The 19,879-nt window shown below is 44.0% G+C and overlaps 1 protein-coding gene across 2 annotated transcripts in view; it reads right to left on the bottom strand.

Annotated features, from left to right (window-relative positions):
- Nucleotides 1–967: 967 nt before the first annotated feature.
- The window catches only part of klhl32 (kelch-like family member 32), a 62,280-nt gene continuing 43,368 nt past the window's right edge, over nt 968–19,879 (bottom strand). For both annotated transcript variants that reach the window (XM_080754202.1, XM_080754203.1), the window contains 7 exons: nt 10,967–11,095; nt 8,794–9,173; nt 5,936–6,180; nt 4,828–4,886; nt 2,741–2,933; nt 2,046–2,140; nt 968–1,168 (listed from right to left, as the gene is read on the bottom strand). In XM_080754202.1, the coding sequence (XP_080610328.1) occupies nt 1,007–1,168; nt 2,046–2,140; nt 2,741–2,933; nt 4,828–4,886; nt 5,936–6,180; nt 8,794–9,173; nt 10,967–11,095 (1,263 nt within the window). In that variant the 3' untranslated portion in view covers nt 968–1,006. The remainder of the gene's footprint in view (nt 1,169–2,045; nt 2,141–2,740; nt 2,934–4,827; nt 4,887–5,935; nt 6,181–8,793; nt 9,174–10,966; nt 11,096–19,879) is intronic.

The raw sequence follows: 19,879 nt of genomic DNA, 5'->3' as shown, positions 1-19,879 counted from the left end.
TCTCTATCACAGTCTGGGAGTGCCAACTCCAACCACTCATATTGGCCTGTCTGCATCCACGTGGTCTGCAATCAGACTCTATTGGCTCAGAGCCGCTCAGAGCCCGCCCGTAGCTGCCGCTGATTGGTCCGGCCCGGGGCTTTACGAGCGTTATCAACTCCCCCCCGAGAGATCTCAGATGGTAAAGTAGGGCGGTAGCCTACGCACTACTGCCACCATCTGACGCAAGTCAGGTTAATTCATCAGTATCACAATATAAAAATGTCAAGATGTTAAAGAAAACGATAATTGTTTAATTGTAATTGTTTTTAAATATGAATGTTATATTATCAATAAAATCATAGCGTTTTCCTAATTATTTGGAGATACACTTGCAATATACTGATGGCCCACATGTTGGGAATCACAGTAATTATAGTGATTTGGTACATAATATTTTCCATTTTGAGCTTAAAATAATGACTATGAAAACAGGGTCATAGTTGAACAAAAAGGGTGAGGCTCAAAAAGGGAAAGGGCTGGTTCCAGACAGTGAACCATTCTCTGCTTTTCTATTCATGTTTTAGGAGCCATTTAAAATATAGGAACTTCAGAGAACAATTCCATAAAACCTTTTTGAGATATTGCGACGCTTTGTGACCTTGTAGATCAGCTATTTTCACTATAGGACTTGAGTTAATTCATAATGTATTTTTTTTTTGGTGACTTTAGATCCTGGGTTTCAAGGATTTTGCGCTGAAAAGGTTTTGCGGGACGCCCTTTCATTTTAAACAGCTCCTATCCTGTGGTGGGAACTTGTAGTTCTGCAGGTCGGGTACAGGTGATTTAAACAGCTCCTATCCTGTGGTGGGAACTTGTAGTTCTGCAGGTCGGGTACAGGTGATTTAAACAGCTTCTTTCCTGTGGTGGGGTACTTGTAGGCTCTGCAGGTCGGGTACAGGTGATTTAAACAGCTCCTATCCGGTGGTGGGGTACTTGTAGGCTCTGCAGGTCGGGTACAGGTGATTTAAACAGCTCCTATCCTGTGGTGGGGTACTTGTAGGCTCTGCAGGTTGGGACAGGTGAAGTAGGGCGCGGGGAGGAAACACGTGGCTATCCCGTTGGAGGCGAACGGCAGCGTGGGTCCATAGAACACCTCCTCCTGCCCCTCTTTACTCACATCCAGCACCTACACACATGCACACACACACACACACACACACACACACAACAAAACATCAGCCATTTTCTTCATCCTACCACCAACTCAATCTGTTTGTTGCTGGCAGCTTTTTATACTCAGCTAAGGCAATTGGTTTGGATTCCACCATGTCAAGGGGTAGATTAACAATTAATACAAATACATAAATATATATGTAACGGAGGTGATCCGAACCTCCCCACCCAGCTTCAAACCCAGGTCTCCCGCGTGAAAGTCCAATATCTTAACCATCACTCCAAAGGGATATCCCTATGGAATGAGAGCAGATACTAGACTTTTGAGGCTTCAGGCTGGGGCTGCGACTCTCTCCGCCACATATATATATATAACAATAACATTAACCCTCACATTATACAAATATGTTAAAACTCCCTGAAATACACCACCGTTGATTATACTACAACAATTTGTACAATATCCTTAGCAACTCTAAACACACCGAAAATTTAGATTGTAGATCAGCTATCTTTGCAAGTTTCTGCAAAAAATAAGCTCTGTTCTCCATAAAAATTCGAAAAGCAAAACAGGGAAATAAACCGGGGTAGAAAAATGCATTTGCAGGACATTTGCAGGAAAATAGCGGTAATAAACAGCACATCTGCAAAGTGCCATTGTGCCGTTTATAATGTGCAAAAATTGGTAACTGAGGACCTCTCTCTGTTACAGGGAGTCCGCAGCCAAATACAGGATCAATTTAGCGGGTCCTAAGCACAAACATGTTTGAGAAGCACTGCTTTATGTATCACAGCCCTCCCTCCATCATCAATAAAACAAGTACAGCAGTCAAGCTGTCAAGGCCCTTATAAAGAACCAACCGTTAAAGCCACACATCCATCCCTCTCACCTGCATACATGCCAGAGGCTCGTTGGTCCAAATGGAGTATCCACCCACCACATAGATCCTGTCATCATGCACCGCCACTCCAGACTCATTCTGACCTGGGGAGCACAGAATGACAGCCATGATTCACTGTGTGCCATGCGGGGGGGAATCTCTGAACGTATGGCTCCATGTGTCCCCTGGGAGAGCCACAGATAAATGGAGGTAAACAGTGTTTGGAGAAGCACGGTCTCTCTCCTTTTGTTTCCCAGTGGTGGAAGAAGTTCAATTTCTTTTCAACACAACAACACTAGGTAGCAAGTCGTCGCTGTCAGGCAGAAACCTTATTTTTTTGTATTTTTGAAAATTAACGCCCTACTTGACCATACTGCAGCGTTACACAAAAGTATCAAAAGTTGCATAAGCTCTAAACGTGGTGTGAAGCGACGTGTTTTGACAACTTTTGACTTTGAATCCTAAAAAGTGACAGTTTTAGACATGTGAGGTGTTCCACCCGACAGTGACGAAGTAAAGGCCTGTATTCAAAATGTAGTAGTTGGGTGAAAGTGCAAAAGAAGTTTATAGTACCAAAGTTACTTATCTTCAAGCTCATAAAGTGTCAACGTCATCATAGGTCTTGGCAATGTATACCGTAATGCCAATGTGTGTGAGTGTACGTGTGCGCGTGTATGCGTGTTTGTATGTGCGTGCTGCCCCACCGGTGAGCAAGCTGAAGGTGCAGCGCGTCCACTGGTCCAGGTCCATGTCGTAGGAGTCGATGTGGCGCACCAGCACGCGGTCGTTGTTGAAGTCCAGGTCGTTGCCGCCCAGCACGTACAGCCGCCTCCTCACCGCCGCCATCACGTGGTACACTCGCCTCTGCAGCATGGGACTGCGCGCCAGCCACTGGTTCTGATGGACAGACAGAGAGAGGTCAACTTTGTTCCCAGTTAGAACAAACCAGGGATGGGACGATGTGTAAATGTCATGTCACGATTATTATGACCAAAACAATTGCGATTTACGATATTATTGCGAAAATCAAAATATCCCCAACATCCATTATCCTGGGGCAGAACATCTGTCAAAAGATAGCAGATCTACAAGCTAAGCTAGTTTTTTCCAAGTTGCAATGTGACATAGATCTGTTTACACATTTAGGTTTGACCACCATATTGCTTCAATGTTACAGTACACATCAGGTGAAGCCAACATGCTCTACCTTTGATTGTCTGCGGAAATAAAATTAAAAAAACAGTTTAAGAGATTAGCAGTTATGTGCCAACATCTAGCCTACCAATAATAGAAAGAGGAAAAAAAGAAAGAAAGATCATGTTATTCTTATGACATTGGAATGTGGAATGCTCTGTGCCATATTTCTGAATAGAAATGTATAAAATAGGCTATATAAAGGACCTATTGTGGGATCGATAAGGGAATCAGAATGGATAAGCAGGATCAATACAGTGATCGAAATCTATAACGGTGAACAATCCTCGTCCCGGAGCGTGAGCTAGCCGTTATGAGTGTGATGGAGAGATTGCAGAGATGGAGCAGGTTAGAGAGAGAGAGAGAGGATGGGTTGGGTGGTTGAATAGCAACATTAATATTTTAGCATATATCCATGCATGGGTAATTGATGTATGCTCAGTGCTAGATAAATAATGTGACACTGGGGCCTCTCTGGTTTCTACTAATGACTTCCCTCCTCCACTTCTAATCATATGTTTCAGCCTCTCCGCTTTTACACCGAGGAACCCTTGCTGCACACTGGCCCAAGCCTGCTGAAGCTTACTGTGTGCACGTGAGAGAGAGGGAGAGAGAGCGAGAGAGAGAGAGAGAGTACGTGTGTGAGCGGCAGTGCGAACGTGTGCATACGTGCATGCATGCATTTGCGGGAATGTTTGTGTGTATGGCAGTGTGTGAAAGTGTATTTGATTGAGGCAGAGAAAGTACATGCGTACGTGCGCGTGCATGTGTGTGTGGTTAGCTGACGGGTGGCCATCTGTTGAGGGTAGAGTGGGTGGGGGGATGGCGTTGCACTGGCAGGTGAAAGTAGATTCATGGTGAATACAAATGAGACTCTCTCTCTCTCTCTCTCTATCGGTCTTTTCTCTCTGTCTGTCTGTCTCCAACTCTTGTTTTTTTCACACTCACTCACTCACACACGCAAATGCACGTGGGCATACGGCGTATGTGTATTAGGGATGGGACGATAAGCGATATTATCGTTAATCGTGATAAAATAAAAACACTCACGATAATCGTATCGTGGAGATTTAATTTATCGTGAAATCGTCCTCCGTCATGCACTGGGATCAATTCACCATTTAAACCCTCTATAATTGGTAAAAAGGTACTTTTTTCACTCTATCGACGCGTTGTGAGCTTGTAGATCGTCTATTTTTTGGCAAATGTTCTGCCTCAGGATAATGATGTTGATTATCGCGATAATATCGTAAATCGTGATTTATTTTGTCACAATAATCGTGATATGACATTTTCATATGGTCCCATCCCCAATGTGTATGCATGTTTGTATACATGCATACACACAGTATACTGTAGTGTAGTACAGTACGTACATCCATATGTTCACAACAGAAATTGCTACTTTCATTTTAATTGCCACACCCCCCTAGCTTTTGCATTTAACCTCAAATTCAATTATTTTATTCATATTTCATTGACTTTTTTCTTTTTTTTCCTTTTTTTTTACCTCCTTCAGATGAATTTTAGATTGATGAATGGATGCAGAAGCAGCTTTGGTTGCATGTGTCAGAGTTAAATGAGCAGGGATAGTTACCTGTTCTGGGTCATACACCATCAGCCTGTTCTGGTACTGTGCAGTGTTTGTAACTCCACCTGCAACTCAAAGAGGCAGTACATTTCATTGCTGTCTGGGAGAAATGTAACCTCTTATCTCCATATGTCTTTTCATAAATTAAACGCCCTACCTACTTGATCCTACTACAGCATCTCAAAAGTAGCACATCCACACAAGCTCGAAACACAAGCACACAAGCAATCATTTGTACACCAGCATGCCACTGGTATCCTTGACCGTTGCCCCCAAAACATACAGTAAGTCTAGACACCTTGTTTGTTCAAGTACAATATTGGCTGATTTATACTGAAAATAGATGTTTAGATAATGGTGCCACTCATTGCCATAAATTGTAAATGGTATGGATAAATGGTTTCAAAAATATTCCACATTTAACAGTTACTTCGTTGCACGCAGGGTCACACAGCTTGCAGATCTGCTATTTTCAGCACGCGACACTGGTGCACGCAACAAAATCAGGCTTTAGGACATGGGTCTTCAACAGGGGGTGAGGGACCCCCTAGGGGGTGATAGAAAGGTTTTTTTCTAATTTTTCATATTAACCACTTGAACACTAGTGTCCATATTCTGAGAACTTAAGCCAAAAATAGCAGATCTACAAAAATAGCAGTTCTACAAGCACAACGGCTCGCGCTGCGAGGCGTTGTGAGCTTGTGAGCTTGTAGGCTATTTTCGGCAAAGAGATTTGGTGCAGAGGGGAAAAAGAGCAGACTAAGTACAGAGTGAAAGGTCAAGTATATTAAGTATTGACGGTTCAAGTGGTTAAATATCTGAAAACACAAATTGACATGAATCCAAAATTCACTGACGATTGTGCTGTCAAACAATGAAACTATAAATCTATGAACAGGTTGTGGGGGTCCCTGCTTCATCTCTCTCTCAACTAAGGGGTCCTTGGCCTGAAAACGTTGAAGACCCCTGCTATAGGATCATGCATGATTGTGCGTGCAGTGAGCGCATGCTGCCTCCACGGCCCCATCCATCCATCCATCCATCCATCCATCCATCCATCCATCCATCCATCCACCCACCCATCCATCCATCCATCCATCCGTCCGTCCAGTACCTGATATCCAGAGCAGGTCGTCAGCCACACAGCCAGCGTGGCAGGACAGCGAGCGGTCAAACGACTGGACGAACGTCCACTTGTTCCTCTTGGGACAGTAGCGCTCCACGGAGGGCAGCACCTGCCGCAGCTCGTTGCGCCCGCCCACGGCGTACAGGTACTGTCCCAGCGGGCCCAGGACAAAGTGTTCCCTGCAGGCCTTCATGGGGGCCAGCTCCGTCCAGCGGTCGCCCCGGGGGTCGTACCTGCAGTGGGGGAAAGTAGCCAAGTACATTTACTTAAAGGAGGACTTCACCACTTTTCAACCAATCTTCATATAATAGGTCCTCACTAATGTTCATGATAAAATATCACAATTTTCTTCTACTCAGTCTGGGTCTCATAGGAGAGCTGTGGGTGGGTCAAATCCTTCCACCGGGGCTTTTAAGCCGTGACATCATTTTGTAGGCAGAGGAGAACTCTGCCCCCAGAGCATTTTCTGTCCCTCGCTATTTCAACAGATCCGAGACAAAAATAACGACTAAAGTATAATTCTAACACTTTCCTTTCAACAACAAAGAGAAGAAAAATGTGTAAATAGTAAAAATAGTAAAAAGATTCACGGAAACTGGGGGCAGAAATTCTCCTCTGCCTACAAAATGATGTCATACTTAACAGCCCCTAAGTGGAAGCCATTGTTCTCGTGATAATATATATGTCACGGTTTGTTAGAGAAACAGTACGGTCGAGAAACGGAGCACTCGTGGTGCGGCACGGGGCGGAACAAGCGGTCGCCACAACGTCCTCCAGGCGGAGCCGCTCGATTGTCCACGACATTGCAAGCGGCGCGAAGGCCAGCGGACCTTGGTCCTGCTCTTCGCCCCCGAGCGCCGCAGGCGCGAGTGGCCGCGAAGAGCGGGCCAGGGCCGCGCGGCCGGCGGAGCGCCGCGCGAGTTACGAAGCCGTGGTGAATGCAATCGTTATATTTATGCCCAGGCCGTAAGGCCTGGGCAAGCCCACGATAAACGCTCATAGTAAGCTAATGGCTAAGCTAATGGCTAAGCTAATGGCTAAACACCGCCGAGCTAGGCTAGTAAATAAAGAAAGAGAGTCGCAAACGAGTGACGTCAGCGCCTGCACTAGTGAATGGCTGTCGTCGCCATCTGGTGGTGATTAGTGTGTGGTGAACGACAAAACAAGCGCTCTTACAATGAACGTCCTGAGTTACCCAAACATACTGTAACATATATATATATATATATATATATATATATATATGTATATATATATATATATATATATATATATTATTTTTTTTCAAAAATTTTGTTTAAAAAAGATCTGTCAAACGATGATGTCACCGGTGGAAAGATTTGACAGCTCTCCTATGAGACCCAGACTGAGTAGAAAAAAATGGTGCTATTTGCCAGACCCATGAAATGGGTAGGCCTACATAAGCAAATGTCGGTCTGTCCCTTTTCTATATAAAGGGTATATATGATGATGACATGATGATGACATGCCTACAAAAGGCATGATGTCATAAATGATGATGACAGACAGGGGGTCTGGCACAACCAGGTTGACCTGGTCTAGTTTATTATGAACATACCGGTAAGTGAGGACCTATTAAGACAGGTTGTAAAGTGGTGAAGTCCTCCGTACTGTACTTAAGTACAAATTTTAGTCATTTGTACTTGAGTATTTCAAATTTCCAATATTCTTTCTACTCCATTACATCTCGGATTCAAATATTGTGCTTTTACTCCACTACAATTATTTTAAAACTTGAGTTACTAGTTTGTAGATTCTGATTAATATTATAAAACATACATTAATTAACCACTTCAGCCCTCTATACATTTCAGCCATTTGAAAATAGCCGATCTACAAGCTCGCAATGCGTCGCATCTATTTTCAAAAGACTTTTATACATTTGAAAACTTGAAATGGGACATTCTGCATAATGAGTATACTTTAGCTTTTTAGTACATTTTGATGCCAATACTTTTGCACTTTTATTTAAGCACATTTTGAATCCCAGACTTGTAGTCATAACAGAGTATTTCTACGTTGCAGTATTGCTACTTTTACTTAAAGATCTGCTGATACGCCCAGAGGTTTAACATTATGATACAGTAGGTCACGTGGTCTTTCTCCAAACAGTCTGAAAAGGAGGCGGGGCCGTATCAGTTAGTAGTGAATGTATACTTCGTCTGTCGTGCGGTGCCGTGCACAACGTGATGTGTTGTTGTTAGCTTGTAGCGCCGCACCGCACGGCTATTTTCGAGAGCTAACACACACACACGCGCGCACACACACACGCACATAGGCTACACACACAGACTGTATGAGCCACGGACTTCAGTCCTCCGGTGTGCTCCGGTGAAGACAGCAGGACAGAGATGGCTGCTAAAAAGGGCTCAGAGCTGCCGAGGAGGAGATCGCTGGACCCTCGTTCTAATCTCTGACACCTTTTTGGTAGAAGACTTGTACTTTGTACGTGGTTAGGGTGGATTCTATAGCAGATTCTATAACATTTTTACCCCTAGAACTGCTTGTTTTAAAATTCGGTTTATGAATTGTCGCATTTCTCCTCCTCGCACAGTTATGTTGGGGTTGTTTCACAAGATAATGCTCGCTGCTCAACTCCGCCCCTCCCCCCATAATAGCCAATCAAATTAATTTATTGCAGTTACTGTACAGAAAGTACTACTTTCAGTACAGTAACTACAATAAATTAATTTGATTGGGTAATTTAACATGGGGGTACATGACATCATTAAACAATTATGCTAATTTGATAGCCTTAATTAGCTGTTTTGGCCATGTCAGCCGGCCTTTAAGTAGAAAAAGTAGTTTTCCCACCACTAGCATACCTGCAGGCCGTCCTGACGGCGCACGTCCTCCCGGTGGTGGCGTGCTCCGCCTCGCCGCCCGCCACGAACAGGAAGTTCCCCATGACGGCCACGCAGTGGTGGCTGCGCCCGGCCGGCATGGGCGCCAGCTCGCTCCAGTTGGAGCCGCCGCTGGGCGCCACGCCGCGCACGCTGTGCTGGTCCTGCTGCGCGGGCGCCGCCGGGTTGAAGTAGCGCAGCTCACGCACGCGGCTCGTCTCGCGCTTGCGCCCGCCGGAGATGTAGAGGGTGAGGGACTGGTAGCGGGGCCGGGTGCGGGCGGACTGCTGCAGCGGCTGGGCGAAGGTGGCGTGGTGGTAGTCCAGAGCCTCCTCCACCAGGGAGGCTGCGCTGGGGCTGGACTGAGAGGTTGGTAGAGGTCAATGATAAACCAAGTAGACTGGACCCCAGGGGGAGAGAGTTTGGTAGAGGTAAATAATAAACCAAGTAGCAAAAACTCCAATTGACAAGACATATTGCTGTCGAAAGAAATCTCCAAAAATGAATTAAAAGTAAATTGAAAACAAAGTCAAAATTATAAATGAAACAAAACTATAATATAAACTAATGAACTGGAGCATTGGGGGTGCGTATGGGCCAGGTGGTGCAGGGTGATACTAGGTGGTGCAGGTGGTACTACTACTAACCTGGAGCAGAGGGTGGGTGTGGGCCTGGTGGTGCAGGTGGTACTACTACTAACCTGGAGCAGGGGGTGGGTGTGGGCCAGGTGGTGCAGGTGGTACTACTACTAACCTGGAGCAGAGGGTGGGTGTGGGCCTGGTGGTGCAGGTGGTACAGTATACTAACCTGGAGCAGGGGGTGGGTGTGGGCCAGGTGGTGCAGGTGGTTCAGTACTAACCTGGAGCAGGGGGTGGGTGTGGGCCAGGTGGTGCAGGTGGTACTACTACTAACCTGGAGCAGAGGGTGGGTGTGGGCCTGGTGGTGCAGGAGGTATTACTACTAACCTGGAGCAGGGGGTGGGTGTGGGCCAGGTGGTGCAGTACTAACCTGGAGCAGGGGGTGGGTGTGGGCCAGGTGGTGCAGTACTAACCTGGAGCAGGGGGTGGGTGTGGGCCAGGTGGTGCAGGGTGGTACAGTACTAACCTGGAGCAGTGGGTGGGTGTGGGCCAGGTGGTGCAGGTGGTACAGTATACTAACCTGGAGCAGAGGGTGGGTGTGGGCCAGGTGGTGCAGGTGGTACAGTATACTAACCTGGAGCAGAGGGTGGGTGTGGGCCAGGTGGTGCAGGTGGTTCAGTACTAACCTGGAGCAGAGGGTGGGTGTGGGCCAGGTGGTGCAGGTGGTACAGTATACTAACCTGGAGCAGAGGGTGGGTGTGGGCCTGGTGGTGCAGGTGGTTCAGTACTAACTCATTCTTAGCCAAATCGCCTTCCATCGCCATTTTGAGGACGCCAAACCGTGCCAGATCGCCAAACGTCGCCTTGGGGATCATTTTCTGATTATTTTGGTATTTTTTTGACATTTTTTGAGCCATAAATGACCATTCTAGGTTCATATAAGCTTAAGCTACAAAAATGCGCTGGAAATGACATCATCGATGACGTAACCCGGAAGTCGTTCGGCCATAACAAAGCATGGGCCTTTCCATAGCATTGAAAGCTGACGTTTTTCTTATCAAACTTTACCATATGTAGACGGATTTTCATTCGGAAAAAAATGGCAGGCTGACAGAGTGGTCACTCAGGATCAAAAACGAGTGTATATGGTGTGTGCACGACGTGCACTCGCTCCAGGATGGCTCCCGTTCGGCGGACCGGGAGCCAAAATGGCGGCTCCATAGGAAGCCATTATGGGGCACAATGCTGTCCAGGCTGAGTGCAGACTGCAAGACCTTATCGTTGGGCACACTCTAGTGGATAGTACGTGTACTACATTCTGCAATTATATTATCATTGCTGGGATCGGCTACTGATAACTTGGAAATTAATAATATTCCTGGCAGTATAGGCGCACAAGCATATTGTAAATGGCTGTGTATGTGCTAACCTGGAGCAGAGGGTGGGTGTGGGCCTGGTGGTGCAGGTGGTACAGTACTAACCTGGAGCAGAGGGTGGGTGTGGGCCAGGTGGTGCAGGGTGGTACAGTACTAACCTGGAGCAGGGGGTGGGTGTGGGCCAGGTGGTGCAGTACTAACCTGGAGCAGGGGGTGGGTGTGGGCCAGGTGGTGCAGGGTGGGGACGTCCATCAGGCCGTAGCGGACGTGCTGCAGCAGGTCCTCAGTGTACTGGTAGCGACAGTCGTGTTCCAGCCAACGCACCACCAGCTGCACCAGGAGGGACGAGAGGAAATAGTTTATTTTAAGGTTCTGTATATTTTTTTTCTTCGTAATGAACGCCATACTTGATCGTACTACAGTGTCACACAAAAGCATCAAAAGCAGCAGTTCTGCTTCTGTTCTTTGCGTCTTTTTTTAACACAACGGCCGCCAAGGTTTCTAATATTTCTAGCTGTTGCTGGTGCCGCCGTTCACTTACGCTTTATTTTTAAGAGCTTTGGTCGGGGGTCCCCAGGTCAATTATGATTATTTTGGGGGTCGCGGCCTGAAAAGGTTGAGAACCACTGCTCTAATGTAGTCATTTCTGATCCTGTCAATCCTAGTCACTCCTAATGAAAATGGTAGCATCTTCAATCCTGCCACCTCCAACTCCGCCTCCTGTCTTTTCGTCTGTGCCACCGTTTGCCGTACAGCATGGCTGCTCTCACTACCGTCTCATACATCTTCCCTCTCCCTCTTGCTGGCACCCTTCTGTCACAAATCACTCCTGACACTTCCCTCCATCCATTCCACCCTGGCTGCACTCTCTTCCACAGTCCACACTCCCCATTACTTTGGACAGTTAAACTCCTTCACCTTCTGCACCTCTGCTCCTGGCATCCTCACTGTTCCACTGCATGTCCCCTCTCTCCTTCAGACCCACAAACAAAGCGTACAATTATGAAAATTATGCCAATATTTAAGTCTGTACATTGTTCAATGCAATTATTTGTATAACAATTCATCTTTTGTGCTGTACATTTGTAACAGCCCTGGAAATAAGCAGTGGTGGAAGTAAAGGTATAGTGTAAAATACACAGTGTAAAATAATTATAATAATAGTTAAGTGAATGTCCTTAAATTTAAAAAGTTACTTGAGTAAAAGTATTTACATGAAAATATACTTAAAGGACAACTTTGTTTTTAGTTTTTTTACAAAAAGGGTTCATATTTTAGAATTTAGATAGTCATTAGAGATAAGAAAAGATGAGTGTTAAAATGTTTTCATTTACTTTCTATCGTTTTAGCGATTTTGATTTGCATGGGGGCATGCATGCAAAATATGGCAAAATGTGTATTTTAGACACAATAAGCCCATTCCCAAGATGCACCGCAATCTTTCATGGGCAGATGTGACTTATGGGGGCTGGTGTAAATAGTAACAAAGAAATTGTAAGCTTATTGTGTCTAAAAATAAATATTTAGCCACTTGTACGCATGCCCCCAACCACTGAAATCAAAATACTAAAAAGGCTAAAACGATAGAAAGCAGTAAATAAAAACATTTTAACACTCATATTTTCTTTTCTCTAATAACAATCTCTAAAATATGAACCCTTGTTGTAAAAAACTAAAGTTGTCCTTTAAAGTAACGAAACAAAGTAGAAATACTAAACTTTGTCATGGACAGATAAAGGCACTGCCAACTTCCTACTACAATAATAATATAGGAGGAGGGTTAGCCTGTGATCAATTCCTTTTTCAGTTTTCTGATCTGGTCTACAGCCAACGGTGGAACTCAAGAGCACTGGTGCACATCCAAAATGATTCCCCACATTTAAACATTGCTAAGTTTCGTTTCATTTGGTATAATAATTGTTTGGTAGGCCTCTAACCATATTGTATTCTAACTCGTAGTGCGACTGACCAGTTGATTGGGGGGACAAAAACAATGTAGTGCTAACCGTAAACCCACTACCGGGAACCAATGGGTTCCCCCCCCCCATTTTTTTTATTAATATTTTTATCCCACGGTTTTGCAACCCATTTTCTCACCCATTGCCAACTACCTAACCTGTAGTCCTGGTTTCCGCTCTCCCCCTGCCGCGCCAGGGGAATTGGGGAGCACCTGGCTGGCTAGAGGGAGGTAGTATAGAAACCAGGACTACTGCATGTTTTTGTGAGGGCATCTACCCTGAGGGACACAGGGAGAACATGCAAACTCCACACAGAAAGGCCCTATCGCCAACCAGGCTTTCCTATCTATGTGTGGAAACAAAGCCAGGTTAGGAGGAGAGAGAGGAGAGAGGATGGTAAGTCACACCCGAGGAAGACAACAGGAGAGCAGGACAGAGAGCGAGAGAGGAACGAAGGAAGGATGGAAAAGATGCAAGGAAAAGGCGGGAGAAGAAGGTGAGGGGAGCAGGAGAGGAGAGGAGAGGAGAGGAGAGGAGAGTGTGCTGTAGTCACACTTAGTATTCTAAAGAGATAGGAGGCAGTGTGACAATATCAAGATGACTGAGTGTCAGGGTGTGCGCGCACAACACACACACACACACACACACACACACACACACACACACACACACACACACACACACACACTCACACACACACAAGCAGCACTCAAACACACACACACACACACACACACACACACACACACACACACACACACACACACACACACACACACACACACACACACACACACACACACTGTGAGGACTCAACCTATTAGGACAGCAATTTTGTGATTTGTTTGATGATTATTATGGGTTTATAGATCTGCTATTTTTGGTGCACGACACCGGCATGCAACAAGAGTACGAAATCAGGCATACCTCTAAAGAAATACCATTAAACAACCATTTAGGCCTGGAACCACTTTAACCATTATTTTATGCTTTAACTATAAAAAAAATAGATATAGATTTACAAGCTCACAGTGTGGCACGAGTGCAAGCTTGTAGATCTGCTATTTTTGGTGAAATATTTGAATATATTTGACCCGATTATACAATAAATCCAACCATTTCTCTTCATGTGAGTACCAGGACAATTGTCCTCACAATGTCTTCTACTACTGTATACCTGTGGGGACATTTGGCCCCCACAAGTATAGTAAAACAGGTACACACACACACACACACACACACACGCGCAGGCACGCACACACACGCAGGAGTAATAGTCATCAGAAGGATTCACTACAGATTGACTGCACTGTGGATATATCCATAGGCACATTTCTTTGTTGAGCGCAGGCAGGCTGGGTTGCACAGAGAGGGGGTTTTAATTGAAGTGGAGAGCAAAGGGAAGGTTATTTAGTTGCGGCGAGGTGTGAATGCAGGCGGAGATGGCTGGAGATCACTGATAGCATTATGATCAGGGAAACACAACGTGCTTCTGTGCAGAGAGAGACAGGCCACTTGTCACAACACTGGAAAAGGTACAGATCACTGCTTCTCAACGTACGAGGTCCGAGGACCACCCCGGCACCCACCCACCACGAGTGCTCCAGAATTGACCTTTATATCGTTGTTGTCGGGTTGTATATCCAAAACCTTGCTTTTTTCGTTATTATTTGAAAAAAAAAAAAAAAAAATTTAAAATAGTAAAAATAGCAGATCTACAAGCACACAACGCCGATGCGAGGCTACTTTTGTGTGACACTTTTGTATGGAGTAGGGCTTTAAAGGTATGGTAAGTGATTTCACTGAATTCAAATAATAACAAAATGGGTCTATGTTCTGATAGTACTAGTTACTATAGAGTGTTTGGTCCATATTTGGACTTCAGCCTTATCCCCTGTGAGGAGAAAAAAGCAGTTTAAAAACTGTTTGGGTGATAAGTTTTCCTCCAATCAGGATAGAGTGGGGCCTTCTTCCAATCATGGTCGAAGTGGGGGAGGGCTTACGTGCACCAAGGCCCGCCCCCACTTGATCATGATTGGAGGAAGGCCCCCGCCTGTCACCTACATGAAAACTGAAACCGAAACTTAAGTGAAATCACTTACTCTATACCTTTAATTTACCAAAAAACATTTTAAACTTGAAGATACGAGGTTTCCGCCCGGCAACAACAATATCCTCTCTGTCGGGTGGAAACCTCATTATGTCCAAAACTGTAACTTTTTAAGATTCAAATCAAATTCAAAAATTGCTAAAGTAGCAGATCTACAAGTTGGAAACGCTTGTGTGTCTGCTACTTTTAATGCTTTTGTGTGACACTGTAGTATGATCAAGTAGGGCCCAGAAGGTTTAGCAGAAACCTTGTATCGCTATATTTCATCTTTTTGTGTTTTTTCATAAATGAATGCCCTTCTTGATCATACTACATCATCCCACTAAATAAAAGTAGCAGATTGCAAGCTTGAAACGCAGTTCTAAGCAAAGTGTTTTGAGCTTTAGATTTAGTACTTTTGCTATTTTTGAATTTGAATCCTAAAAAGTAACAGTTTTGGACAGACGATATAGCAAATCTACATCATTATAAACTGTGAATTGGCCAGGGGATCTCACAGCTTTAAAGGACCAGGTTGTGTGGTCTGGTACTGTTTGTCTCATAGACACAATCACAATTATTACATAATCGCCTAATCGTCACAATCGTTTCCATGTTGTAAAATGTGCTTACATTTTCAAAGAAATAGCAGCTAACTAGCCCTTACCCGTTCAAAGATATGAGCTCTGAAATGATGTGCAGTGTGTGGGTTATGGGATGTGCACTGCACACAGTATATGAGGGATGGAAAGTAACTTTAACTGGTGCTTGCATGATAATATGTAGGAGCATCAATGTAAGAAATACCCGTTTCGTTTACTGTATACCGATCTGCATGATTTTTGGACAACATCTGTAAGAGCCCCCCCCCCCCCCCCCCCCCCCCCCCCACACACACACACACACACACACACACACACACAGATGGTTAAACATGTTGCCTCATGCTAGATGCAGAATAGATAAGCCTCATGCTAGATGCAGAATAGATAGTAGATACACCATAAAAATGCTAATATACAGCAAACGATTTGTGAAAGTGACAAACGGGCTTCACAGTTATGTCAGGTGTGTTCATGGGTCAGTGACGTGACGCCCCAAAAAATGTGTTTTTAAAAAAACTTTAAATTGCAGGCATAAAAGTTATTTACTTTTGTTCTACTCACTCTCAACCTTATGGAAATACATTTTGTTTTTAGATATTTTATTGGAATCAGACTTTATTCAGCAGTTTGTTGTACTTGTGCCTAAAATCGTCATATGGTGTGACATGAAAATAATTGTTCATAAAATGAAAATGGAGTACATCTTTCTTAAGTTACTCACTTTATCAAAGTCCTTTATCATAACTAACCAGTGATCCACTATAGTTTTTTGAAAATTAATTATATCTGTATATTTTTTTCATAATCGACACTCTGTGTGAGGCCCATGTTCATGATCTTACAACATATTTTAAATGTATTCTGTCAAAACTTTCTCTAAAATTACACAAATATTTGTGACTCTTCCTGATAATATTCTCTATGTAATCCATAAACATTTTTTTGGTTTAATCATTAATAAAGGTATGATTTCTCACTATTTGGAATGTCACACCAAATGATTTAGTGTCACACCGTATGATCATATCTTCATGTGTCAAAGCAAACTGTGTTTTAACCTACCTATTAGTGAGTACTGAACTTTACTGATTGATTAAACAATTACCCAGGATAACATGGCCTTAATATTTCTGAACAGGATATTATTGTAGGGCTTTAACATGGGATAAGAAAGAATTGTAGTAGTAGATGGATGATGAGGATGTGCACAGGAATGCTACGCACACCTAAGTCTTCTGCCGGCCCACGGCAGAAGGATCCTAAAGGGACAATAAGGCGCATAGCCACACTTGGAGCCAAGGCATTGAAGGCAACATTTTATTAACACCAATTAGTGGAAACAGAACTCAGCATTCAGGTAAATTGCTTTTTTCCGAAGTCTCCTGAACTTGAACACAGCATTTTTTTGTGTTGAACAAATGTAATTAGGAATCATGACATTACACCACATCTCCACTAGCTAAAGAGTGCTGGGTTGCGCAACTCCGAAAATAGCTGATCTACAAGCTCTCGCAGCACAACGTGTTGAGAGCTTGTAGATCAGCTATTTTCGCTAGTTTTGTCTCGGGTCCTACCTTAACACTGTCCACTGTCCAGTCCAGTGAGTGAAAGTACACAAGTATTAGATCAGATTAGATTATACATTTAGACTGTATTGTACATCAGCCAGTCGTATTTGGTGAGGGTAGCAAACCGGCTGCCTTGTTGCGGTTCTGCTATGCCACAGACAACCTCCTGCTCTTCGTAGAAAATGCAGTCTCGCCCCTTTGGCTCCTCTCTCCTTGCTGGGTCATTGTTTAGTTTCTCCCTGTACTTTCTCGTTCTCTCAGCACTTGTCATTTTCCAGCTGACAAAAGAAAATGGAATGTATAGTTTAAGACAAAGAGAAAATATTGTTTAGATTGAAACAATATGTTAAGGTTTCTGTGAAGGGGTTTCTGCTCTGTCTGATGAATTTGAAGTATCACTGAATGAAGCTAAATTACATTTTATGTAAAAATGTTTAAAACAAATGTTTAAATGTACAAAAGAAACATGGAACTTTGTTATTTGTTGTTATATCTGTAGTTAAATACAGTATAAATCATATGGTGTGACAGTCAAGTCATATGGTGTGACAAGCAGACATGTCACACCATATGATTAAGTGTCACACCATATTACTGTTTTCTCCATTTAGGTTTACCTTGAGGCTACTATGTACACATTAGCATGCTAACAGCATGCTAGCTATAACAAAGCAGCCTAGATCTACATGGAAATATGACCAAAACTTCAAATAACTTAAGCTTTTTTTAAAGAAAAGGTGTCACACCAAAAGACATCCAGAATGGTGAGTTTGTCAACGTTTCAACAAGATGGCATTTCATGAAAATGTTAAAATCATAACTCACCTCAGACACCTGTCTTGCAGTTGTGCTGGGAGTGCTGAATAGCCTTACAGAAGAAGGACCTCTCTAGCCAATAGGTGTCCAAATAATTGCCTGTTTAATTTTTCCAAACTAGTGTCACACCAAATGATTTTGGGTTGGGGGACAAAATGTTTTTGATCAGAAATGACTGAAAACATTATGCTTTGACTTTGAAAAGATATAGGCTCAAAATAGACATTTTTTTTAGCCTAAATTCATTTTCAAATGATTTTTAGCAATTCTTTTTCTTAGTTTTATTCAAGTTCCCACTTTGAGAAACAAGGTCAGGACAGTCACACCATATGAGTTTTGCCATGTTTGGTTGAAGATTCTGAAGAAATGAGGAATGAAATGTTTTAATCTTGAGTAAGTTCACATAAAGCTTAAGGTCCTGCACAATATTCAGAAGGTTTTTGACAAATATATTTTTTATTTATACATGTTTGACACCGAGGACAGCAAAAACGTTACGTCACGTCACCCACCCTCATATGCTTATGGTGATGCGATTTCAGATCAATTGCTCCAGCCACTGAGGAGAAACGCTGTGACAGACACTCACTCAGACATTCCGAAAATTATGTTTGATAGTCATTATATTTGCTAAATCCAGTTCCATGTGTAATATATTTTTTTTAAATAATAGTACACATGATGAACTTATTTTTTATTCGTTTATTTTTTTCTAAAGAGAAATGTTAGATATGAAAGCATTCATTTATACTTTGTTGCAAATCAGTGTTGTAAAATGTATATTGAAAATAGACGATCTAAAGCTCACAACACTGTGGAAAGCGATGCATTGTGAGGAATGTGAGCTTGCGGATTGTTAGATTCGATCGGGAGAGAGGACTCAGGATACAGGATAAATACCAGTAAGACTCCCTAATCGGGAGATAAGCGACCGTAGGTGGCTTATCTCCACAAATAGGGCAAAAATGTGTTTGTCCCAAATCTTGTAGTTTGGCAGGCAAGGAGTGTGTGTGTAAAATCTGGCATGGATCGGGTCAACGGGTGCGGAGATATAAGCAGGGAAAAAGTGTGACGTGTGACGTGTGAGCACATTTGGTCATTTTTTACATCTGGGGGTCCCCCAGGGACCTGGGGGTCCCTGGGGCTCCTTGGAGGTTGTAGTTTGGCAGTCAAGGAGTGTGTGTGCAAAATTTGGCATGGATGGGGGCAACGGTTGTGGAGATATGAGCAGGGCAAAAGTGTGACGGACTCACTGACTGACGCACAGACAGCCCGTGGAGGTTTTGGTAGTAAATGCGACCTACGGTCGCAATGACAAGTGAAATTGGAAGTGATGATGACACAAAATTGGAAATGGATCACTATGAGATTGAAGCTGACAAATGGGTACTCTCTCCTGATTGGATAGAGTTGGTAGTCCACCTGACAATGTATTTTCTGTTTATTAAAGAGCTGGAGAGACAGGGAGACTCCTGTTACTGAACAGACCCCCTATACAGCAATGATTACTACCAGTAAGACTCCCTAATCGGGAGATAAGCGACCGTTGGTGGCTTATCTCCACAAATAGGGCAAAAATGTGTTTTTCCCAAATCTTCCTGATCCATGTTGATGACAGGAGTGTAGACATGCTGTGTAGTGATATTCGTGATTTCAGGGCAAAAACTGTAGGAGCAGTGTCCAAAAATGTGTTTTAAAAATCGGCCTGAAGGTGGCGCTAGAATAGGGCCATGTGAGAAATGAGGGGTGGGGTCTCCGCGTTGCCTTGGCGGACGAATAGGTACCGGCCCCGGCTCTCCCGGACGCTCCTAGCCCGAGTTACGGCATTTTATGTGCGCTGCAGTGGCAGGGGGTCCTCCACTGGGGGCGCCACCACTTTTGCATCCGTTCTGGAGCACCAGGAGTCGGTGGTCCCCGGGAATTCCCCGTGAGCAGCCCCGTTGGGGTGGTCATTTGGTCATTTTTGCACATTTGGTCATTTTTTACATCTGGGGGTCCCCCAGGGACCTGGGGGTCCCTGGGGCTCCGGGGGTCCTTGGAGGTTGTAGTTTGGCAGGCAAGGAGTGTGTGTGTAAAAT

Source organism: Nannobrachium achirus, assembly GCF_963921795.1.
Source record: "Nannobrachium achirus genome assembly, chromosome: 2".
Taxonomy (NCBI): domain Eukaryota; kingdom Metazoa; phylum Chordata; class Actinopteri; order Myctophiformes; family Myctophidae; genus Nannobrachium; species Nannobrachium achirus.
The sequence above is the reverse complement of the archived record's forward strand: the minus strand, read 5'-3'. Positions and strand labels throughout refer to the sequence as shown.